Source organism: Vicugna pacos, chromosome 5, assembly GCF_048564905.1.
Source record: "Vicugna pacos chromosome 5, VicPac4, whole genome shotgun sequence".
NCBI lineage: Eukaryota > Metazoa > Chordata > Mammalia > Artiodactyla > Camelidae > Vicugna > Vicugna pacos.
Genome location: NC_132991.1, coordinates 8,035,163 through 8,059,784, shown reverse-complemented (window position 1 = coordinate 8,059,784; position 24,622 = coordinate 8,035,163). Strand labels below are relative to the sequence as shown.

Here is a 24,622-nt window from a genome sequence, read left to right as displayed (position 1 = left end):
TTAGTGTACTTGACAGATGATTTCCTTAGATGAATTCTTAGATTTGGACCTGTTGGGTCAAAGTGTATATTTAAGGGTTCTTGATAGATGTTTCCAACTTGTCCTAGGTAGTTATGAACTTTATTCTCATCAGCAGTATTACAATGTGTATTTGTTTATATTCACTTACATCCTTAAATGTAGGATTAGAGTGAGTGTTAGGTTTTTTTGGTACTGTAAAGAAAACCACGGTAGTGATGAATAGGAACAGTCATCAATGTTGGGCACACATTGAGGCAGTCACGGCTCACTTTGCTTGCTTTGAGCATCTGTATGTACAGTTCAGTATGTACTAACATAGCCCCGGCGTGGATCTATTCTTGTGCTTTTCTTTTGGAGTTTTTACCAGAATCTATAAAACACGAATATAAAAACGTCATTTTAGTAACAGCAGTGTTCTGTTATTGTTGATCTGAGAAACATAGCAACTTTTCCCTAGCTATTGGGTGTACACTTCGTAAAGTACAGATTTAAAGTCTGTATGCTTGACGTGTGATTGAATGGGTGTGGGTAGGAAGCGGTGTGTAACGTTGTGTTTTCAGAGTCTTTGTCATTGCTCAGCTGATGCTACGAAGTATTTTCCTCTGCTAGCCCACTGTGTGGCACTGAGAGGACTTGTAGCCAGTCCTAATAAGATCTGATTTGTCAATGAGTAAATGATCCCTAAAGCCCTCATTTTGGTTTTCTTCCTTCAGCAAGCACTGGACTCCTTATCTTTGAGGGCTCTGTGAATATAGGTTTCCTAGTTCCTCAGCATTTGTATGAGTCTTGCTAGAGCAAGGAAGGGAAGCGAGGGACGTGACAGTAAGCAGAGTGTGCGTTTTCACGCCAGTGCACACCTCAGACGGCTTCCCCTGTGGTGCACTGACATTTGTTTCACTGTTGTGCTCTTGCCTTTTTCTCTGTCTGCTAAAGAGCACCAGACAAGTAGCTCACCAGACAGGAAGGCACCTTGATACACTGTGTTGGAATAGGTGGTCCGTGTGTCTTTCCACCCCCGTGGATCTGGAGCTCACTGAGGGTGCTGTCTGGCAGATGGGCTGGCACACTGGGTGTTCAGTGAACTTAGGAAGTACGACCAAGGGCCTGTCCACCTCCTGTGCATCTTTTCACTTTTTTCTTCTCATTGGAGTAATTATAGAGTCACAAGTGTTGCAAAAATAGTATGGAGTTTCTGTTCACCCTTTACCTATTTTCCCCCATGTTACATATCACTCTTTTTTCTGTCTCATTTCTTATATTTGGTCATGCTGTTGGCATCTGTGGGAAATACTGAAGCTCTGAACTGAAGATTGCTGTTCGCATTTGACTTGTGGGCATGTGCACGGCTCTCCTTCTCCATTTGCTCTTCACTTACGGAGGCTTGCTGCTCCTCCCCATTCAGGCGCTTCCTGTCTCAAGTGTGTGGCTATGTCCTTCCTTTGTAGGTCTTTTTCGTAAATTATATGTACACAGGGCTAAAGTACTCAGAGGCCTGTGTGTATTCTTGGCTATGACGTGGTGGAAATAGCCCCGCATTTGGAGTTAGAAGCCCAGGTTCAAATAATGATTCTGTTTCGTTCTTGCCATGTGACCCTGGAAGTTACTTTGCTTCTGAATCCATCGAACAGGCAAGACAGTAACAGTCTTCCAGAGGCTTTGTGGGGAAATGAAGAAGGCAGCGTTTGTGTGATCGCTTAGTGAGCTGGAAATGCTGTTTCAGATGTGAAGTACCTGTGCTTATTTTAAATTGCTGAAATGAAACCCCAACTGTAAACTCCGCTGCTTTACTTTGTTATAGCTTGGCTTCTCTATTCAGGAATAGAGAAAAACTCTCCCAGCTTTTATATCCCAAGCCTTTTTACACCTTCTGTCTTCACATTGAATAACCGGTACTTAATAGGGTTTTCTTTTTTTCCAACTGGGTGTAACCCAGCTCCCTTGGGAAATTTGGGATGGCCATGTCAGCTGTCAGGCTATCAAATGACGTATCAGATATTCTCTTCTCTTGTTCACCTAAATTGGGAGATTTCATGTTTTAGAAACCTGTTCTCATGTGGGCATATATGCTCTTTTCTGCTTATCTTTTTAGTAGGTTTCACTCTTAGAAACCAACACTTAATATGATGCTAGAAACTGATACTAGTATTTTTCGAGGGGAGACCTGATTTTTATGTGTGTGTATATATATATATGTATAATTATGTATATGGAATAAGTAGTCAGTATAAAAAGTGGGAGATAATATGAAAACTTTAAGATTTAGGTAATTGATAGTTTTTTTCTTAAGTGTGGTCTAAATGTGTGGTCTAGATGCAGATAGAGTCTTAAATCATTAGGGGACAGACATCTATAGAACATCATCAAAAAAATGAAAGCACACCCCACAGAATGAGAGAAGATATTTACAAGTCATATATCCAATAAAGGACTTTTATTCAGAATAAGAAAAACTCTTAAAATAAAAATTAAAAAGACAATCCAATTAAAAAATTAAGCAAAGAGTTTGATTTGACATTTCTTCAAAGGAGGTGTCTGAATAGCCAACAAGTCCTTGCAAAGAAACTCAACAGCATCCTTAGTCCTTAAATGTGCAGCAAAACCTCCTTGAGATGCCACTGCATACCGTCTAGGATGGTTATAATAGAAAAGATTATCATCATTAAGATTACTACTACTTACTGTCCAAGTATTGGGAATGTAAAATGGGGTACCCACTTTGGAAAATACGTTGGCAGTATTTTGGAAAGTTAAACATAGAGTTACCATGTCCTGTATTCTAGTCAACACTTCTACTTGTATATCAAAAAAAAGTGGAAAATCTGTTCATACAGAACCTGTTCAGGAATGTTCATAGCATTATGTGTAATAGCCAGAAGGTAGAAACAGCCCAAATACCCATCAGCAAAATGGGTACCGTGAACAAAATGTGGTACAGCTAACTGTACAATGGAGTATTATTCAGCCATAAAAAGGTATGAAATACTGATACATGGTATAAGATGGATAAACTTTGAAACTAGTATGCTAAGTGAAAGAAGCCAGGCATGAAAGACCACATAGTTATGACTCCGTTTATATGAAAAGTCCAGAGTAGACAGATCTGTTCATGGTTTTCATTGTTTTAGGAAGGGAGTTGGAAAGTTACTGCTAAAGGGTGTGGAGTACTAGGGGGAGGGTATAGCTCAGGGGGAGAGCGTGTGCTCAGCATGCACAATAAGGTCCTGGGGTCAATCCCCAGTACCTCCATTAAATAAATAAACCTCACTACCCCCCCTGCAAAAAAACCCCCACATCATAATGCACAAAATAAAAAAATAAAGTGAACCTATAAAAGTACGAGATTTCATTTTGGGGTGATAGAATTGTTCCGAGATTAAATAGTGGTGGTGATTACACAGCTTTGTGAATATACTAAAAACTGTGTTACATATCCTTTAAAAGGGTGGCTGTAATGGTCGTGAATTATATCTCTATAATGCTGTTACTAAAAGTTATATAAGGGGTTGTTCAGGTTTAGTGATGTGTTTTCCATTAGTTTAATAAACAAACAGGGAAAATAGCTGTTTTATCAGGACAATGAAACTGTAAATGAAACTCTCTAAAAAAATACTCTGTTTTTCCCTGTAAGTTTTCCACATATGGGCTATTTTTCTTTTGATAACAGCCATCCTAATGGGTGTGAGGTGATACCTCACTGTGGTTTTGATTTGCATTTCCTTAATGATAAGCAGTCTTGAGCATCTTTTCATACACTTATTGGTCATTTGTACGGTTTCTCTGGAGAAATATATTTAAGTTCTTTGCCCATTTTTAAGTCAGGGTGCATGAGGGTTTTTGTTTTGTATTTTGAGTTGTAGGTGTTCTTCATATATTCTGGATATCAGTCTCTTACTAGATAAATGATTTGCAGAGATGTTCTCCTATTCCATGGGTTGCCTTTTCACTCTGTTGATAGTATTCTTTGATGCATGAAAGTTTTTAATTTTGATGAAGTCTCCCTTATCTATTCTTTCTTTTGTAGCCTGTGCTTTTAGTGTCATGTTCAGTAAATTACTGCCAAATCCAAGAAATCATTGCAAAATCCAGTGCCATGAAGATTTTTCCCGTTTTTTTTTTTCCCCTAAGAATTTTATGGTTTTAGCTCTTATGCCTAGGTCTTTGACTTGCTCTGAGTTAATTTTGTATATGGCGTTAAGTGAGGGTCCAACTTCATTCTCTTGCATGTGACTGTCCAGTTTTCCCAGTACCATTTGTTGAAAAAACCGTTCTCTCCCCATTGAATGATCTTGGCACCCTTATCAAAAATTATTTGACCATATAGGCAGGGGTTTATCCCTGGGCCCTCTGCTCTGCTCCGCTGGCCTTTGTATCTGTCACTGTGGCAGTACAACACTTGATTACTCTAGTTTGTAATATACTTTGATACCAAGAAATGTGAGATCTCTACTGCTGTGACTAAGGGTGAATACTGTCTAGAAATTTGAGGTCTCCCTGTGATGTCTTTTGCTCTTGCTTGAACCATGAAGATGAAGAAAGATTTTCAACGTTAGGAAGATAAGCATGTTTTAGCTCCCACCGAAATTGTTAGATATTCAAAGACAAAGGCCTCTGGAAAACACTCCTGGGCACTGGCCTTCGTCTGTCATTTATGGTCCTTTTTTTTTTTAAAATACCTTTATTGTGGTATGATCCCTGTACAGTAAACTATACATTTCAGATGTACAGTTTCGTGGATTTTGATAGATGTATATCCATGAAACCACAACCACAATCAAGATAGCTAACATTTGCATCACTCCCCAAGAGGTGCAAATTTCAAACCTCTGATTTATCCTGTCCCCACCCCCTTTCCCCTCTGGTAACCGTAAGTTTGGCCTCTGTGTCTGTGAATCTTTCTGTTTTGTAGATAAGTTCATTTGTGTCTTTTTTTTTTAACATTCCACATGTAAGTGATATCATATGGTATTTTTCTTTCTCTTTCTGGCTTCATTTAGAATGATAATCTCCAGTGTTGCTGCAAATGGCATTTTCATTCTTTTTTTGGCCTAAGTAGTATTCCGTTATATAAATAGAGTACGGCTTCTTTATTCAGTCATCTGTTGATGCACATTTGGGTTGTTTCCATGTTTGGCTACTGTAAATAGTGCTGCTGTGAACATTGGGGTGCATGTGTCTTTTCAAAATACATTTTCCTCCAGATACACGCCCAGGAGTGGGATTGCTGGATCATAGGGTAAGTCTGGTTTCAGTTTTTTTAAGGAACCTCCATACTGTCCTCCATGGTAGTTGCACCAATTTGTACTCCCACCAGCAGTGTAGGAGGGTATCCTTTTCTCCGTGCCCTCTCCAGCATTTATCATATGTGGCTTTTTTTAATGAGGGCCATTCTGACTGGGGTGAGGGGATATCAGTAATTTTGATTTGTGTTTCTCTAACAATTAATGATGTAACACCCCTGTGAAATTTAATCCAGACTAAAAGGAAAGTGAAATGGGGAAGGGGTTTTGGAGTCAGGAGGTTAGGGCAACATGTTTGAACAGAAGAGCTGGAAGGATGGGCAGTTGACTGCGGGACGTGTCAGGGAATGGAGAGACAGGTGTACTGAGAGGGCAGAGCTCAGCCAGGGGGTGTTGAAGCTGAAGTTTTCACTAAAGGAAAACGGGCAGGGGAGGCGGCTGGGAGGCCGGAGGCTGTGTCTGCAGTGAGTGAGGGGTGACCTGCAGGCTGAGGGGAAGCCGGGGCTGTATGTGGTGCCCTGTCTCTCCCAAAAGTCCCAGTTGAGTGCCCTCCAGCTGCATCTTACCCCCCTCCCCCCAGCCACGCCTTCTCCCAGTCCCAGCCAGCCCTTGTCCCAGCGCCATCACAACTGTGTGCGTTTCTGCCCCTTCCTCCTTCCGGGCAGTGATCTCCTCAGCCTGGGCCAGGTCTTAAGTCTGATTCCCAGGACTTAGCCTAGCACAGTGTTTGTCCTGTTGAAGACCCAGGACCCGTTGGCTCACAGGGTGAATTACCAGTGAGGGGCTGCGGGAGAGGAGAGAGGAGTGGGATGAACAGGGAAGGAGGTAGAGGAGGAGCAGAGACTTGGGCTGGTGGGGCATCATTTTAAATTTTCAGACCAGATCATAATTACAGAAACCATTATAATGCAAAAAAAATGTGTCTTAGTGATAGAATCCTACTCCTTTTGACTTAGGGTGAATAAGCTCTGCTGGTTTCCTGCTTCCAAAGTTGGCTGGTAACGTATTACGCCTGCTTTCTACATATCTTCTGGGGAGATTTGTGATGTGGCTATTTGAATTGTGTTCTCGAGGCCATGATACGGAGTGTGATTTTATGAAGGCTCCCTGAGTCCTTTGTGATTTTCTTCCTTGTGTCTTAACCCTCTGCTTCTCATGTCCCGCATTCTGCATCTCCGTGAGATTTTCCTGTCTCAGTTATCAAGTGCCCATGCCTTGGACTTTTCAGTGCGGCCATAGCATAGTATTGCGGTCCACTGGAAAGTACACAGACCTGGGGGTCAGGCGGGTTTGGTTTTCAGTTATTGTCTGACAAGTTATTATTAGCTTTAAAATCTTGGGCAGGGTGGGTTTTTTGTTTCTTTAGCCTGACCTACCTGAGCTTCAGAGTGGGAGCGATAATGCTGACCTGCCTCCCAAGTCTCCCGGCCGCTCTGCCTCCACCCACCTCTTCCCTCAGCCACTCACGCCCGTCCTCCTCTGCTTCCCTGTGTGCACGTCCTGTCTGTCTGCTGCGGACACGGCACTGCACTGCGCACATTTCAGGGCACAGCTCAGACTGCGTCTCGTCTGAATAGTTTTGACTTGGTCATTGCAGGCCTCCCTGCTCCATCCTGTCTCTGAATTCCTGCGGTACTTATAGTCCTCGTTTGTCGTGGTCAGCGTTCTCCCTGTGAAGTCTACTGGTTGTACGTCCCATGTTTGTATATCGTTCTTAGACTAACAAGCTTCTGCGAGTATGTGTATCTTACTCTCTCCAAGTAAACTGGCAGCATTTTCAAGTCAAGTCATAGAGTATAGTTATTTCTTTTGTATCTTTTGTGGTAAGATGTGATAAAGATGAGTAACTAAAAGTAATTGAGATAATGGATAAACAGAATACAAATATATTTACTCATTCCATCTCTTCACTCTGCAAATATCCATTGTATACATAAGTGTTAGGTGGAAACACATGGCTACAATATGTTGGGACTCCTAGTAATTGGTAGGATCCATTTCCTCACGCTATTAATCTGGGCTGGCTTTAATCTCGTGATTTGCTTGAACCAGAAGAATGTGGCCGAAGTGATTTGCAAGTTCTGGATCCCAGGCTTTGAGAGGCCCTTTAATGTGCCCCTTTGCCATCTTGGAAAGCTCCAAGCACACAGAAGGCGTAGGAGACAGTGTTACTGAGTACCGGAGGTTACGTGCGGCAGGAGGGCCAGCCAGCAGCGGCATCGGCGCCTCAGATGTGCGAATGCTGCCACTGCAGACGTGTGGCGTATTCAGCCCCAGTCGGGCTGGCAGGTGACAGCTGTGTGCATGATCCCAGGTGAGATGAGCGGAAGGGACCCCCCAGCCGAGCCCTACCTGTCCGTAGACATATAAGAAATGTTCACTCACTGTTGTTTTCAGTCCCTAAGACCTACTTTTAGGTCCTACTTTTACCTTGTCTTGTGGAGTAGACTGAGAAGTTCAGCACTTACAGTGGGTTCTGTTCTCTGCCCCGTCCTCGGTCGTCAGCACTCTGTGGCTGTGTACCCAGGTGTCCTGGAGGAGTTGCTATACGTGAGGGGAGAGAGGAGCTGTTTTTAAAGATGCCCTGTGCAAGCCCTTCCCACCTTTAATCTTGTTTGCTGTAAGCGGAGCCTGCATCTTCCCCGTTTCCACTTAAGTGGCGGAGTCGGTACTGAGGCCGTCTTCTGTGCATGGGTTACATCAGGCTTCTTACTGTGAGTCTCTTCATTCTCCTGGGACCTGGCACTTTTAGTTCCCTCCTGTGGGCCTGCAGCAGGGTCAGGCTGTCCTGGTGAACGTCACTCTGCTAACTTCTGCCTTCCAGGGTGCTATGAAGGAGAGTGGCCGAAGGACCATCGTCTCGACCTACTGTTGCTTTGTCCTAGAGACCAGGTCCAGGTGGCAGGGAGCGATGGAAGGGCCTGACGAAGTTTGAGAGCAGTGGGGCGTTTTCCAGAAATACTGGAAATGTGCCCTTTTTCCAGGTGACTGATACAGTAACATTTAGTGTGCCCTGTAGCTTTCATAGTGAATTTTGCTAAAATAGAGCACTTAAGAAGAAGAATTTACCCCACGTAAATGAGGAGAGAAAAGGTGCTTCGCTACTCGAAACTTACCTGCCTTTTCCTTTCTGTCATTTTTACATTTCTTTTATTATTTTGGCAAAATATGTGGAAGCTGAACTTTTTTTTAAACTACGAACTAGCATTCCATTCTGAGTGACTTCTGACATCACCCTACCATCAGGTGGCTCTGGGTGTGGGCCCCTCTGGGGACTGGCTCCCAGGAGGGTGGGAGGCTCCTGGGAGGACTGAGTCCTGTGTGTCCTGTGGCCCAGCGCCGTCCAGTACTGCTCGCTCACCGCAGACCTGGCTTGCATTTGGCTCAGCTGCGGGTACACTCGGTGGCCACAGGCTCCAGGGGACCTCAGGCCTCAGTGTCCATGTCACCACCCCCCCAGGAGGGGACCTGGGCAGGATGTGGGTGGAGGGAAGAGGTTTACTCCTGTTCCTCCTCCAAGCCTTCCTCTTCCTTCTCCAAGTCCCCCAAGTGCCCCTCCGCTTCCTCCTCCTGTTTGTTTATTTTCTGAGTTTTCTGAAGGCTTTGTATAATTATGTTACTGTCTGAAGTCGTTTTTAGCTAAGCATGAAGTCTGACCTCCTTTCCCTGAGTCAGAACAGAACTAGGCCGGCCTGGTACTCACGAGGGTTGGAGGTGGGGAGGGGAAACGTCTAGGCCGGGCAACCTTCTCGTTACCTCAGCTTGTCCTCTGTCCGCTGAGCACGTCAGCAGTGACTCTACAGAGTTGCTTGGGGAATTAGAGATGTGTATGTGGATCATTTAACATAGAACCAGGCACCACATGGTGATGCTTGGAAGTGGCGTTGTTACCACCATCACAGATCAGTGTGGACTTGAAGGAATAAAGGGTGTGGGTTCTCCTCCCTGAGAATGGACTATCGGTGCTTAGGGAGGGAGTGGGTCAGTTACCTCTCAGTGTGGAACAAACCACCACCAACCTGGTGGCTTCGAGCAACAGTGAATTGTTTCTCATACTCCTGTGGTTTTACTGGGTGGTTTTCCACCGTCTCCTTGTACGTGAGAGGGTGAGTGGACCCCAGTGGGTCCATGCACACGTCTTGCGTGCGGCGGCCTCTCGTGTCACATCAGGGGTGCGCCATCAGCTCCCCAACCGTGGTGTGGCCCAGGCCAGCACTCCAGGAGCCAGGCTTCTGCCATGGCTGATTTCTTGGGGGTTGGGGGCTGAGACCTACCTTGGTGGGGGCGGAGAAGTAAAGAGTCGGTGGCCATTTTTAATCTACTACAGCTGGATATTGTTCATCTGCTTCTTGGGCTACTATTGGGCCCAGAAGGAAAACGTTCTGTTGGTCCTCTGGTTTTCCTGTATCACTGGCACCTTCCTTAGCCAGGCAGAGGCCCTGATTAAGACCCTGGGATATTTTGTTTGGACTAAAATTTGAAGTGAAGGGTGATAGCTGCTTTTGTGTGTTTGAGGGTCTTTCTCATGAGGGAGGGGCTAGCTCCAGGGTATGGAAATGACTGGAAAGCAGATCTCACTCCCACACAAGAAGGGACAGCTGCGTGAGCTGGTGAGTGGTCGCTGTCCTGGAGGGGGAGTGGAGTTGGGTGGCCATGTGCCAGGGCTTTGAAGGAAGGTTCCCTTCTGAGGGACTTGACTGACGTGATTCCTGTTGGGGTTAGAAGTCTCTCATTAGAACTTGGGAAGAGCGTGGCACTGTCTTGTGGAGGGTGGTGGGGTGGTGCTGGGAGGGCAGAGAACCGCTGTGCTAAGATGAAGAGCTACCCTGCACTGAATTATAATCTTGGTTGACTCAGGAGTTCAGATTTCCTGTTGGCGTGAGGACCATTTCTATTTAGTACGATGTCACAGAGGTGCGGCATCTTGAAGACAGGTATTCTGTGAGTCTTCTTGGGTCAGCATGAAAGGAATTGAGATAAGAAATGGAAAAAATAAATGTGTGCGATTGCTCCAGCAGCTGTAGGTGGGATGATCAGCCTGTTAGATTTGTGTGATGAAAGTGGTTTCTTCTCCCATGTCTTATGTTTTGTGCTGCCACAGACATGATTTTAAGGCCTCCTGATTTTGTAACAGAACAGCAGGCCCAAGTGGTGCTGTTGTCAGTGGAGAACCCGTGTCACTGAGCAGAGTGTGAGCCTGGTTCCTTTTCTCCCTCTGTCACTCCTTTCTTTGGAGGAGGCGGCAGGGACCCCTGCCCCCTCACCCTGTTGTGCAGCCGCTGCTCGGGAAGCTTAATTTCGGTGCTGCCTTTGACTTGTGGTTACCGTTACCCGACGCCACCTTGGTCAGGGGTGTCTCTGTGGGCCCACCTCACTTCCGGCACGGGGTTCTTGAGGACCCTGAGAGTAAGGCAGAGAGCTCCAGAGCCTACATGATTCAGACACAGCGCGGTTAGCTTTTCGGTGGGAGGCAAAGTGTAAGCTACAAGTAAATATTCTAGCTAAAGCAGAAGATTGCTCTCCTGACTGGCGCATTTACAAGCTGGAAATTTGAGAAAAACATCAACCGACCAACTGTGACACTCAGTGACTCTTTGCTTTGGGCTTCGATGTTCTTCCTGATAAAAATAATAATTACGTTATTCTGATACGGTGCCAAGCGTTCATGCTCTCACGCCACTTGTGACTATAAATACAAGTGATGCCGCAGCGTGAACTGCTTTGTCTTGGACTCAGTGTCTCAGAACATGGGAGTGTGTGGTTACCTGTGCTGATGTGCTGTTCTCCTCTCCCACTCTTCAGGACGGACTGCTGGATGATGAAGGACTTCAGACCCGGTCGTGGGACACCGCTCTGCTGCCCGCTCCTCCGTCTCTTACTAGTTATTTAAGTTGGACTTTTAATATCCTGCCAGCTGCTCTTCAGACACACATGGTGCATTGCTGCCATTCCCCGGATTGCATCTTTGACGCAGGGCTCTCAGGAACCTACAGCAAACAAAGAGGCGACCTCCGGGCACGTGTACAGCAAGGGTGTCACCCTGACTGCCCTCTAGCTTTGGCTGCACCTGGATTCGAGTTCCACCATGGAGCTCCGCATGGAGTCCTGCCTGGCACAGGTGTTGCAGAAGGACGTGGGGAAACGGCTGCAGGTCGGCCAAGAACTTATAGACCACTTTTCAGACCGACAGAGGTCTGCTGACCTTGAGCACGACCAGACCTTGTTAGATAAACTTGTGGACGGACTCGCTACCTCTTGGGTGAACTCTAGCAACTACAAGGTAAGCGTGCTTTAGAAGGCGCTCTTAGAGGTGGCTGGGCTGCCCTGGTGCATCACACTTGGGCCTCAGAAAACTCTTTGTGAGCAGTCAGCATGATTTCCTTCACTTCCAGTAAGACACTGGGTCATCTTGTGGCTTTTTGGATGTTTCATTCTCTAGCAAGTAAGAGTTTTCTTTGATTTTTGTTGGAGATCAAAAAATCCTGGTCCTTTAGCACTCTTGAGTGAAGGCCGAGTGAATAGATAAAGAGGTGCTTTTGTGTTGGAGAGTTTACAGGCATTTGCAGCCTTGAAGTTAAAGTGAATGTTGTGTCTTGCAGTGAATGGGTCAGGGGACCTTGGTGAGTGGCCCTTCAAGAGTTTTCTCTGGGGGATGGAACTGGCGTTTCACTTTGGGTCACTGTTTGAAGTCGGCCCAGGCACCACTGGCCAGAAGTAGTGTGGGCTGCCAAGGACTCTTCTGTGGCTTGTGTGATGCCTGGAGGTGATGCTTCAGATTCCAAAGACCAACGGGACATAGAATTTACCCTAATTGTCTTTGAAAGCTGAGCTTAAATTTTATCTATTTCATTCATCTGTTTATTCATTTATCAGAAGGTAGTAAGTGCTTCCTGTGTGCCAGGTACAGGTGCTGGACAGTGCAGTGTTTCCACAGGGAGAGGTGACAGCTGTTGCGTTTGGAACACACACCTTGTCTGTGTGTGTTCCGTCCGGCTGCACGGAACTCTGCGTGTCAGGGTGCTTCTGGTTGAGAGTAACGCTGAGTCAGCTCACCTGCAGTTACTATGAGGAGGTTGCATCCTTTTTTTTCAGCATTTGGGAAGTCCGCATGGTTAAGGCAGTGTCGGGGAAGAAAAGGGTATACCTGTTCCTTCCAGCTTCTCAGAAGCTCCCCAGCAGGTCTTTTTTACGTCACAGTGGCCAGGATGGCTTTGCACGTCCACCGCAGCATTGCTGTAAAACAGACTGGTGTCCGTGGTGGCTTTCAGCTGTCATGCTTAATCTCGTGTTCCAGCCTCCCCTGAAGGAAGCATGTGGCCACGAGAAGGAGGGAAACTCGAGCAGTAGCAAACTCCCGTGGGGACGGGGGTGGGACTGAGGTAAAACTTGGATGCTGAGTAAGTAACCCACAGTTTGCTGCACTGTAAGGGCTCAGTGAGATTGTGTGCAGTCATCACTGCCTACGTGTCCCAGGCATACAGACACTAGCAGTCATCACAAGACTGGCTGTGTCTTCGAGGTGCTCAGGGTCTGGGGGCGGGCTCTGGCACAGCAGGTGGTGCAGTGTAGGGTGGGCGCCAGTAGAGAGACGCGTGGATGAAGGAAGTCGGAACTTGGAACGTTGGAGGAATCTGACGACTGGGTAGTTTTTTAATAATAACAGTTGGAGCGTCACAAAGGAGTCAGAGATTTAGACTTGACCTTTTATGAAATGGTTTCTAAGAAAGGTAGCTGGGTGGGAAGGAAAGACAGGAAGACAAGGTCTGCTACCTCTTGCATGTAGTTTGAACAAGTCACCTTACCGGTCCTTGTGACTGGATGACGCTCAGATACCTTGTAGGGCTTCATACAGGTAGCTTTGCAGGCAGGTCTGGGTTCTCATCTCGCCGAGCTCCATGCTCTGAGCTCTTGCTGTGTGCTGCCCGCCCCTGGGGCCCAGAGCCTGCTTGCTGCACAGGCTCCGAGGGGCTCAGGACTCAAGAGGCTGCTCGCAGGTCCTTTTGCTCTGCTCAGTTTTGGAGACTTGTCTTTTAAGGACCACACCTGTTTTCCCCCTTAATCATAGATCAAGATTTCTTATTCAGAGCCTGGGGTACATTTTAGGGTTTTTTCCCCCAGTTTTTGGAGGGAGGCAGGGAAATTAGGTTATTTATTTACATAGAGGTACTGGGGATTGAACCCAGTACCTCATGCTTGCTAAGCACGCACTCTACCACTGAGCTATGTCCTCCTTCTCTGTTTTAGATTTTATTTGATGTTTCACATATTACAGATCAAAGGGATTCACTATAATGTTGAACAATACTTTGAAGCTTGGCTTCTTGGAAAAAAAAGTTTTTAAATTAAGGACTAAAAAGAAGAGAAAAGGGAAGAAATTTTTGGCTTCCCAAAACAACAGTGCTTGGAATTGTTACTCGTTTTCCTAACAGGAAGTGTTGTTGAATGCCAGCACAAGGTCTTGTTTAAAACATCATTGGCTGGAGCTTGAATTACTTTACATTGGAGAATTTTTCTTTTTTTTACATTTGAGTATGTCTTAACATGGTACACAGATTTGTATTTGGTTTTGATTGCAGTTCAATAGCTACTATTTCTTGCTTATTTAATACTGTATACATTTAATGTCTCATTTACTCTTCATAACACCCCTTCCAGGTAGATGGTAGCATCCTAATTTTAGACATGAAGTAACTGTAAGCACCGAGAACTATGAGGTAATTTCTACTTGTGATTACGGAGCAGGGATGTACATGTAGGTCTCTAACTTCCTAGCCAGTGTTCCTCTCATAGAAACAGGGGTCAGCAAACTTTTGTAAAGGCCACATGGTACATATATTAGGCTTGGAGGGCCATCTGGTCTTGCAGATATCCCACTGGGTTGGGCCATTATAATGTGGAAGCTGCCACAGACATGTTGATGCATGAGTGTGGCTGTGTTGGTTAAAGACTCAATTTACATAAACAGGTGGAGAGTCAGTTTTGCCCGACCCAGCACCAGCGCTGAGTGCATATTGTGTACCTACCTTTTCTTCACTGGTGGGAACCGGTGGTGCTTCAGCTGGGAGAGGAGTAAGGCTTATAATTTGCGGATCATTTGAGGGGTGGGGAGCATCATTTAGGTTGAATGGAATGCGGTTTCCTCTTGCAGCCTCTTCTGTGGTATTTCAGGAAAACTTGCTTTTTTAGCTCCGTCACTCACACTCCTTTGGGTCAGTGGGCACTGATCGTCTGCCACAAGCTGGCTTTGGACTTTCCTGGGTCCTCTCAGGGATGAGGAGTTGGTTATTTAGATAACGACCTCCTACAGCCAGAACACCCAGGGCTGCACCATGGGGTGCGTTTCAGCCCCCAGGGTGCTGCTGGAAGTAAGTGTTCTGTGTTGTCGCATTGACCATGGGCAGCATGGGGGCGGGGGGTAGGAGGTGCTCTTCTTGCTTATAAGGCTTCTTTTCGAGATGACTTAGTTACTGAAAATACAAACTACAACCAAAAAATTTGAATATGGCTGCCCTCACTGATCTAGTGTCATCTTCCTGGTTTTCTTGATTAAAACTTGGCGAAGAAGAAAGGTGATAGAGTCAACTCCAGATACACCTCCTGTTGCTCATTCCCCCCCCCACCCCAGGTGAGAAGGGATGGGATGTGAGAGCCGGCTCCCTGGGCCATGGCAGCCACAGGGAATCGATGAGACTTTCCCGGCTCCCCCGTTCACACAGTGCAGGCGTCACGGGCGTCACTCGCACACTCAGCAGGCTCGGTGGGAACAGCATCCTGGTGGGGACCGCGTGTGGGTCCCAAATCCACAACATAGGGGTTTTCATTTTTCACTGAACCTGAAGTAAACTGATATGAGGCTACTGCTTAGGGCGTGTTTTGCTGAAAAAAATGTTGATGTATTTGTTTGTGGATTGCTGCCCAGCTTCTGCTCAAGGGAATATTTCTGTCCGTATCTGTTTGTCTGAAACTGTGTGCACTATTTCTGTCTTTCTACAATGTGAAAATTCTGTATGCCAAAACACACCTGGCCGCCAGAGTTTTGGAGAAGTGATTGTGGACTCGTATTTAATATTGTAGAATAATAATCGTGGCCCATGGTTATGGGACTTTACTGTGTACCAGAAATTGTGCTAAATGTGTGTTCATTTTTAACTTACTATTACTCTATGAGATACTGTTTAACAGATGAGGAGATAGATGCTCAAATCAAGTAACTTGTTTAAGGCAATGAGCTAGTAATTAAGGTTTCTGGGACTTAAACCGAGGTATTTATGCAACAGTAAACTAAGCACTTGCCGTGTGCTGGGTATGGCACTGGGGGCTGGGTGTCCCTTGGGGAAAGACAGGCTGGTCCCTTCCCTCACCGTGTCTGGACAGTGCCTGGGCAGCCCAGCTCTGTCTAGATCTGATCTGTGTGGATTCCATCCTGGTGCTGTATTTGAAGTTTTTAGGTTCCTGATTACCCGAGGGCTTCCTCGTCCCCGCCCTAGACCGCTAGGTCTTCAGTGTCTAAGGAGGGATTGGCCAGGCAGATAAGAGGACAGTGCGCAGAGTAGGATAGGAAATAATACCTGTTGAGCTGCATCCTAGGAGTGTCTGGAAATGCCGAAATGTCCAGAATCAAAAATGTTACAGTGTGCTTGGTTGGAGAGGCCTGGCTGGAGAGCAGAGTTGAACAGAGGGCCGTGAAGAGTCCAAGGGAATGAGTGCAAAGGGTGCAGAGAAGCCTCATCCCTTCCTGCCGGTCCCCTTCCGGGTCTCTGTATAGGCTGGGAGAGGGTCAGGCTCTCCTTCAGCTTCTTTTGAGAGCACAGAGTCACCCCTGCCCCGGTCAGGAGCCCTTTCTGGGTTGGAGGGGAAGGTCTGGAGAGATAAGGAGGTTCCTTGCATTTCCCTTTATCTCCAGAACCTTGGCTTTCATTGAGGTTGTTATTCCCACCTTGTGAACTTGTGAGGAGAGCCAGGAAAGAGGACTGGTTTCAGATAAGTGACTTCTCTTTCTTTTCTGGCTGTCTGCTTGCTGCTGCTGTCAAGGAATCAGTCCTTTCAGGGCTGGTCACTCTTTCCAGCTTTGCCCTGCAGGGTTAGCCTGTTGGTTGCAAGAAGTGAATTTTTCTGGGTATAATTTAAAAAGACAAGGGCCTCTCTTGTAAGTAGGAAAGCTACAGTGAGCAGTACTAAGCCAAAGCAAGCAAAAACAAAACCAACAACCTCAGGAGAAGTTATTTCAAGAAAATGTATGTGGCTTGTGACATAACAGTGGTGTCCTTAATGTGTGTAATCTAATGGCATTTCTTTATAAATACATGTGTATGTTTATGCAAAGACAGCAAAGTGTACTGGAGATAATTCAGATTGGAGTGTAGTCAGGATTCCTGTCTGGCTCTTCCACTTAAACTGTTGAGCAAGTAACTTTACTCACCTGTAACACAGGGCTGATGATACCTGCTGCATAGCGTTGTTGGTACATGGGGGCCAGTAGTGCTAGGTGTGTACTGTGTGGCCAGTAGAAGTTAGACAAGGCAGTTACGTGTTTGTTGGGTCAAATGATAACAAGGCCTGTGGAAAGTGACTTTCTTGTGGGCCTGTGTTTGCGTGCCTGGACCCTGGAACAGAGGCCTGGGGTCTTTTGTAATGAGATCTGACTCCTTGAACTGTGATAATAATAAAGCCCTGAGCAGAGCAATGGGCGGGACTTGGAAGGAGAGTGTAAATACTGGTGGAAGGACCCCTGTGGTAGGAGGGTTTCACTAATGCTTTGCCTTATTTCAGAAAGCTAAAATTTAAGTAAGAATACACATAATAGTAGAAACCGTAAATTGAATGTCAAAGCAAAAGGAGAAAGAACCAGCAGGGGTGGGATTCTGGTGCTAACCCTGAGGTGGATGTGGGGAGCTGCTGTGTGCTCACGTTTACCAGCTCGAGGCCTGGTCTTCTTCCCCGGGAGGGATGCGCCCTGCATAACCCTGTGATTAGCCTCATTCTACAGCTGGGAACCACTTGATGGACGTGAAGAAACTTTTATAATGTTGCCACAATGTTAATAGCGTATTCAGCAGAGCGGAAAGAAAAGAGTGTAAGAATATACCCCACAGTTCACAATGGTGACTTTAGGAGACTGGGTCCTGAGTGAGAGATCAGTACCTCATTTTGTACTTTAATAAAAAAATACTTAAGGTCTGTATTTAAAAAAGATTGGTTCTAATAGAATCATGAAAATACACACTTTTTAAACTTTATATTGGAAAATAGTCCTGTAGGAAAGCTTCAGAAAACAGTGCAAAGAAGCATTATTTACAGTTAAGATATGGAAGCAACCTAAGTGTCCATCACTGATGAATGGATAAAGAAGATATTTACACACACATATCTACTGGAATATTATTCATTATAGAAGTAAATGAAATCTTGTCATTTGTAACATAGATGGACTGTGAGGACATTATGCTGAATGAACTAAGTGAGACAAAAGAAGACAGATATACACTGTATGATTTCACTTATATGTGGAATCTGAATTGAACAAAACAAGTCAAGCTCACAGATGTAGAGAACAGATCGGTGGGGGCCTGAGGCTGGGGCTAGGGGTGAGCAGAATGAGTGAAGGGGTCAAAAAGTACAAGCTTCTGGCTTCAAAATAAATAAGTCTGAGGGATGTGGCATTTGGCAGGATGAAGTTAGTAATACTATGCTACAATTTGAAAGTTGGTGAGAGAGTAAACCTTAAATTCTGTAACTGTATGCAGTGATGGATGTTAACTAGACTTATTGTGGTGATCATTGTAGTGTATACAGACACCGAATCTGTGTGTTGTACACCTGAAACTAATTCAGTGTTTTATATCAATTATACCTCAAGGAAATAGCCGATCAGCAATGTCCTCCTAGAGCAGTCTACCCAAGCAACAGAAATAAAAGCAAAAATAAACAAGCGGGACCCAATTAAACTTACAAGCTTTTGTACAACAAAGAAAAACCTTAAGCAAAATAAAATGACAACCTATGGAATGGGAGAAAATATTTGCAAAAGATGAGACTGACAAGCGCTTGATTCCAGAATATATAAACAGCTCATACGACTTCATAAGGAAAAAAAACAACCCAATACAAAAATGGGCAGAAGACCTAAACAAGCAATTCTCCAGTGAAGGCATATGAATGGCCAATAGGCACATGAAAAAAATGCGCAGTATCACTAATTATCAGAGAAATGCAAATCAAAACTACAATGAGATATCTCTTCCCACCAGTCAGAATGGCCATCATCCAAAAGTCCACAAATGATAAATGCTGGAGAGGCTGTGGAGAAAAGGGAACCCTCCTACACTGTTGGTGGGAATGCAGTTTGGTGCAGCCATTGTGGAAAGCAGTATGGAGATTCCTCAGAAGACTAAAAATAGACTTACCATATGTTCTGGCAATCCCACTCCTGGGCATATATCCAGAGGGATCCTTAATTCAAAAAGACACCTGCACCCCAGTGTTCATAGTAGCACTATTTGCAATAGCCAAGACATGGAAACAACCTAAATGTCCACTGACAGATGACTGGATAAAGAAGTTGTGGTATATTTATACAATGGAATACTACTCAGCCATTAAAAAGAATAAAATAATGCTATTTGCTGCAACATGGATGGACCTGGAGATCGTCATTCTAAAACTGAAGTAAGCCAGAAGGAGAAAGAAAAATACCATATGATATCACTCGTGTGGAACCAAAAAAAAAAAAAAAACAACAAATGAACTTATTTATAAAACAGAAACAGACTCACAGGCATAGAAAACAAACAAGGTTAACACGGGGGAAGTGGGTGGGAAGGGATAAATTGGGAGTTCAAGATTTGCAGATACTGACTGGTATACATAAAATAGATAAACAAGTTTATACTGTACAGCACAGGGAACTATATTCGATATCTTGTAGTAGCTTGTGGTGAAAAAGAATATGAAAACAAGTATATGTATATTCATGTATGACTGAAGCATTGTGCCGTACACCAGAAATTGACACAACACTGTAAACTGACTATACTTAAAGAAAAAGAAAAAGAAAAATCCAAAAGAACCCAGAAATACCAGTGCAGAGAGTTTCCATGCGTTAGTACTTCGCCACTTGTTCGTTTCATTTTCTGTGTGTGCGTGTTGTTTCCGTTGTGAACTGGTTGAAAGTAAGTTGTAGGCACGGGGCTCTATTTCCTATATGTTCCTGTGTTTCCTAGCAACAAGGACATTCACTTCTATAATCCTAATACCAGCATTTAAATCAGTATGAGGATGGACAGAGCACTAATACCTAATCTGTAAATCTTACATGTATTTTACCTGTTGTCCTACTGGTGTCCTTTACAGCAAAAGAAAGAAAGCTTTTCCCTGGTCCCAGGGCAGGCCAGGTCGCAGGCTGCGTTGGTTTGTCTCCTTTCCCCTGGAGCAGGCCATCAGCAGGGTGGGCTTGTCTTCCTGACTTAACACTTTGATTTTGTGCCGTCCTTCCATTGAGCTTGTTTGCTGTTTCTCATGACTGGATTAAGGGAGTGATGTGTCCTCATTGCCTCCTACTCTTGCTGGTGAAAGAGATGTTTCCCAGTTTGCTTCCAAAAGTTGGTATTTTTCCCTTTTATAATTAGTAGGCATCTTGTGGGGAGATATTTTGGGACTATGTAAATATCCTGTTTGTCGTCAGACTTTCATCTACAGCTTTAGTATCCATTGATCATTCTTGCCTAAGATAATTATTGGGATGCCAAAGGGTAATTTTCTAATTCCATCACTTTTTCTTTATTACTTGGCTCCATATATATATATATATATATATATATATTTTTTTTTTTAACTTTTAAATGCTTTTTAAAGGTTACTTTTCATTTACACTTACTACAGAATATTGGCTGAATTCCCCATGTTGTACGATATATCCTTGAGCCTGTCTTACACCCAGTAATTTGTACCTCCCACTCCCTGATCTCTCCCCTCACCATCACTGATAACCACTAGTTTGTTCTCTGTATGTGTGAGTCTGCTTCTTTTTTTGTTATGTTCACTAATTTGTTGTATTTTTACGTTCCACATATAAGTGATATCATACAGTATTTATCTTTCTCTGACTTACTTCGTTTAGCATATGCCCTCCAAGTCCATCCATGTTGCTGCAAATGGCAAAATGTAGTTCTTTTTTATGGCTGAGTAGTATTCTATTGTATATGTACACCAGATCTTTACGTTCGTCTGTTGATGGACACTTAGGTTGTATCCACATCTCAGCTATTGTAAATAATGCTGCTATGAACATTGGGGTGATTGAATCTTTTTGAATTAGTATTTGTTTTTTTCAGATATATGCCCGGGAGTGGAATTGCTGGGTAATTCTGTTTTTAGTTTTTTGAGAAGCTCCATGTATTTTTGAATTGTATATCCTTTGTCTATTTGTATAGCAGGAATTAAGTGTGTATTTTGATAGTTATCTTCAAAGGGAACTACTGTGAAGAAAGAAAACACTGTTTAAAATTAGTTTTATTTCGGTGCATTTATATTCATACAGAATTTAAGGCAACATGATTTGTGAACATAAAATAATGTGAACAGCCAAAGCGGAAGTGGAGAGATGATTGCCTGTAGGTTTCTGTAACAACTGTGAGAGGAGTATCAGAGGCAGACAACAAGATGTCTTCCTGGGTTTAGCGGGGTTTTAAAGGACACTCTGCAAGGGACCGAGAGCATGGAGAGCGGATGAAACAGAAGACAGCGCAGAGTGAGACGCAGGTATTTGGCTGCACTGTTCTGTAGACAGAACTCACCAGCTTGAGTTTTTTGGACAGGGGAAGTTGTCAGATGGCATTTGGGGTGAACAGGTGACCAAGAGCTGGCCAAGCCCGCCGCGTTATCTTCTTAACAGGTTAGGTTAGGGAGAGCCTATGACAAGGACCGTGGCAAAGAATCCAGAGAAATGGGATGAAAATGGCTTGAAATACAGATGGGAGATGAGCCCGGAAGAAGACCTTGTGTTTATTGATGGACGTGGGGAGTTTTATGCTGCTAAACATTTGTGTACATCAGTACATAAATGATTCAGACTTCCCATTTTAAAGATACAGAACAAGTGGCATTATACCATAAAAACACTGGCATTTTGGTAAAAGAATCTGGTTTGGCATGTGCCAAACTTACTGAAGTATTTTTAAGGGGGAGGGGAGCATTTAAGGGAGAAGGGAATGTTTAATTTCTACTTCAGTAAATTTTTCATTGTTGGAAAAAAATTTTTTATGACATCTAGCATTTAAAAATACTACTTTCTTTTTTTAAAAACTACTTAGGGCTCTCAGAAGTGTCAGTTCTCTACACAGGTCAGCTTTATTCTAATTAGATGCTCATTTTTGCCCAGGACTTTGTTAATAAAGGAGCAGGGGCAGTGGTCAGGCTGTCAGTGGAGAGCAGGGAACCATCTAGAAGAGCTCATGTTTTTCCTCTGCCATGAAGAGACACTTGGGAGAAGAGTTTATTTCTGTAGACTGAGATCTTGAGCTCTTTCTCTAGGAAAAATTGATCTCTTTCTCTAGCAGCTGCAAAACTAGGTGCCCCAGCTTAGGACGGGGACGCACTTCTGGAAATGGAGCGCGGACAGAAGTGCTCCGGTGCTTCGTCTCTGAGGGGCTATGTTCTAGAATCTTACCCCCGCCCCGTCTCATTGACGTACAAGGGACGTACAGCGGTGTGTGAGCTTCAGGTATGCAGAGGAGGGATTTGTGAAATGATCACCACAGCACACCTAGTTAGCATCCGTCATCTCACATAATTACCTGTTCTTTTTCTTGGGATGAGAACTTTTAAGATTTACTCTGCTAGCGCCTTTCAAGTATACAATACACTGTTGTTGACTGTAGGCATCATGCAGTACATTACATCCCTAGGACTTACCATGCACGTGTGTGTGCGCGCATGGGTGTACGTGTGCGTGCGTGGATGGATGGACGCGTGCACGCATGTGTAACTGACCCTCGCACTGTGTTAGTCCCGGGCGCACAGTATGATGATTGGATATTTCTGTCGGTTAACAAGATGACCACCTCTTCTTTCTTTGCCTCCTGCCTTCCTGCCTTCCACTATTTCGGAAACAACTAAGCAGTTATCTCTGGTGGGACATAAAGAATCGCCTGGGACATGCAATCTCCTGCCATTAAAACCTCAAGTAGCTTCAGGCAGTTGGTTCTCAGCCAGGCTGTAGGAGGGAGGAGTCTGCCTCATCGCACGCGCAGTGCGACTCTGAGCGAGCCCGGAACACTGGAAAAGGTTTTCAGTGTTGGAAGACACTGCTCAGATGAGCATCGAACAAAGGAGAGCCCATTCAAGCAGGAAGAGCAAGGGACTTGGGTGAGGAACTGCTGGCCTGCTGGGCTCCACGTGGGCACTTGGGGGCACTCTGGACAGAGCAGGATGGTTTTGCTTGAGTGAAGTCAGAAGTGGATTAGAAGTGTTAGCTTTGCACGTCTTGCTAAAATGAATGAATGCTGTTGTGGAACTGAACGTCACAAAGAGTCACCAGGTGTTTGACCCCCTGCCCTGTGTCAGAAGCAGTAGTAGGTTTTCCAGTGCATTATTCTTACCCACTTCTCAGAGGTTCATGAGCTCTGGGGCTCCTCAGGGTTCGGGACAGAATATAGGACTGTAACGTGAATGGGGATGTGTGGCTGGCAAGGCCTTACAGCCCCTCACTCAGCCTCACCATGATCTGAGGCTGTACTCACTTGCTCAGGGGCAGCTCAGAAGGTGCTTGGGAGCCTCTCCACACAGTGACTGGGAAATGGCTTGCTGTCCACAGGTGAGGACTTGAGGGGGATGAGCATTCTGTCCCAGCAGCCAGAGGAAAGAATGTTGATTACCTTAGAGCCCAGTTTAGGAAGAAAACATTTATTTCTTGCTGAGAACAAAAGGGCCTTTTGGGGGAGAGAGTAACTAGCAGGTCTGCGACTTGGCGAAACTAGCTTGATAATAGTGGAACGGCAGGTCAGGTAAAGAAATAAGCAATCTCATTTTTAAAGTGAAGACTCTGCAGGGGTGAAGTTCATGTACTTTTTCTGGCTGGCTTTGTTTTAGTGTTTGATTTGGACTCTTTGAAATTTTTCGGCAGAGAAGTTTTGTCTTAATGTTAGTTTAAAAAATTAATATGCGCTTGGGCTGAGACAGAGAGGTAGGTCTCTGTGTGTATGCATTTGGCTGGGTCAGTGGCTGCAGGTGGGCCTGGAGTCTTGGCTTCTCCTCTCTGTCCTGACCTGCTGTCTGACCAGCGTGGAGCTGGCTTCTTTCCCAAGTGGATCCTTTGTGAGATGCTGGTCTGCCTTGAGAAGACAGTTTCAAGGTAAAATTCAAGGCCAGTCGTGTAAGGTATCCCTTGCCAGAGTGACCCCATCAAATAGAACGCATCTTCTTTCCTCACTTTCCTGGGGTGAGAGGTGAGAGGTCGGGGAGAGATCTGCCTGCACATTTGAGGAGAGGATGCCTCTGACTGAGAAGGGCATGGCCTTTCTTTTCTAAGTGGTGTAAAGTATTTATGACCTACTGTTTGCTCATTCCAAAGTCCCGGTGATGTGGGTGACATTTCTTCTCGGACAGGAATGTGGTTTTTGGCGGTGACTGCCTCACAGTCATTTGGAAATAACCAAGTCCTTTGGAACCACCGTGAAAATGTGTGGCCTCTGCGTGTGTTGTGTGTCCATGAAAGCACCATGTGCATGGTGAATAACAAATCATCTGTTGGGGAAGATCTCACATACCCAGCATCAGAATATGTGTGTGTGAATTTCCATACGTTCATCCAGAAGGTGGTGTACTCCGTGCAGAAGTTTGTAGAGACTTCTTGTGACATGGGGAGATGCTGATGGAGTAATGTAAAAGGCAGTGCAAAATTTATATACAGCAAGAACTCAACTCAACTCAGTATGTAGAAAAAAATCTGGAAAGAGCCATGTGAAAATTTGAGGGGTTTTAATCTAGACCGTGAAATGGTAGATTTCTTTCTGATTTTTCTGTATTTTCTAAATTTTCCACAATGGGTATATATTGTTTTTGTAAACAGAAGTGTTTTTTTTTTAATGTTTGTTTTCATTTATTTTCCAGGGGGAGGCAGTTAGGTTTACTTACTTACTTACTTACTTATTTTGGTGGAGGTACCGGGGATTGAACCCAGGACCTCTTGCATGCTAGGCACGCGCTGTACCCCTGAGTTGTGCCCTCTCCCTGGAAACAGAAGTTTAAAGCTTTCCTTCTACAGCCGCTTCTGAGAAGATGTTTGTTAGGAGGTGATAGGGATGGTGTACTGACTGTATCGTCTGCTACATAAGGAGGTGGAGAGAGGCTGGATTTGTGGCAAAAAGCAG

At 44.7% G+C, this 24,622-nt stretch overlaps 1 protein-coding gene and 1 long non-coding RNA gene across 7 annotated transcripts in view; one reads left to right on the top strand and one right to left on the bottom strand.

Annotated features, from left to right (window-relative positions):
• Positions 1 to 24,622, top strand: part of CLASP1 (cytoplasmic linker associated protein 1) — a 191,567-nt gene that overhangs the window by 11,348 nt on the left and 155,597 nt on the right. For all 4 annotated transcript variants that reach the window (XM_072960809.1, XM_072960808.1, XM_072960810.1 and 1 more), the window contains exon 4: positions 11,061 to 11,538. In XM_072960809.1, the coding sequence (XP_072816910.1) occupies positions 11,344 to 11,538 (195 nt within the window). In that variant the 5' untranslated portion in view covers positions 11,061 to 11,343. The remainder of the gene's footprint in view (positions 1 to 11,060; positions 11,539 to 24,622) is intronic.
• LOC140696323 (uncharacterized) lies at positions 212 to 19,717 on the bottom strand. 3 transcript variants are annotated; one of them, XR_012072486.1, is made up of 5 exons: positions 19,335 to 19,717; positions 16,195 to 16,344; positions 15,827 to 16,024; positions 7,727 to 7,802; positions 2,558 to 2,647 (listed from the first exon to the last, which is right to left on the bottom strand). It is a non-coding gene; the product is annotated as an uncharacterized lncRNA (long non-coding RNA). The 3 variants fall into 3 exon arrangements; XR_012072485.1 differs by having other exon boundaries at positions 15,827 to 16,344; XR_012072487.1 differs by lacking the exons at positions 2,558 to 2,647; positions 7,727 to 7,802 and adding an exon at positions 212 to 391 and having other exon boundaries at positions 15,827 to 16,344.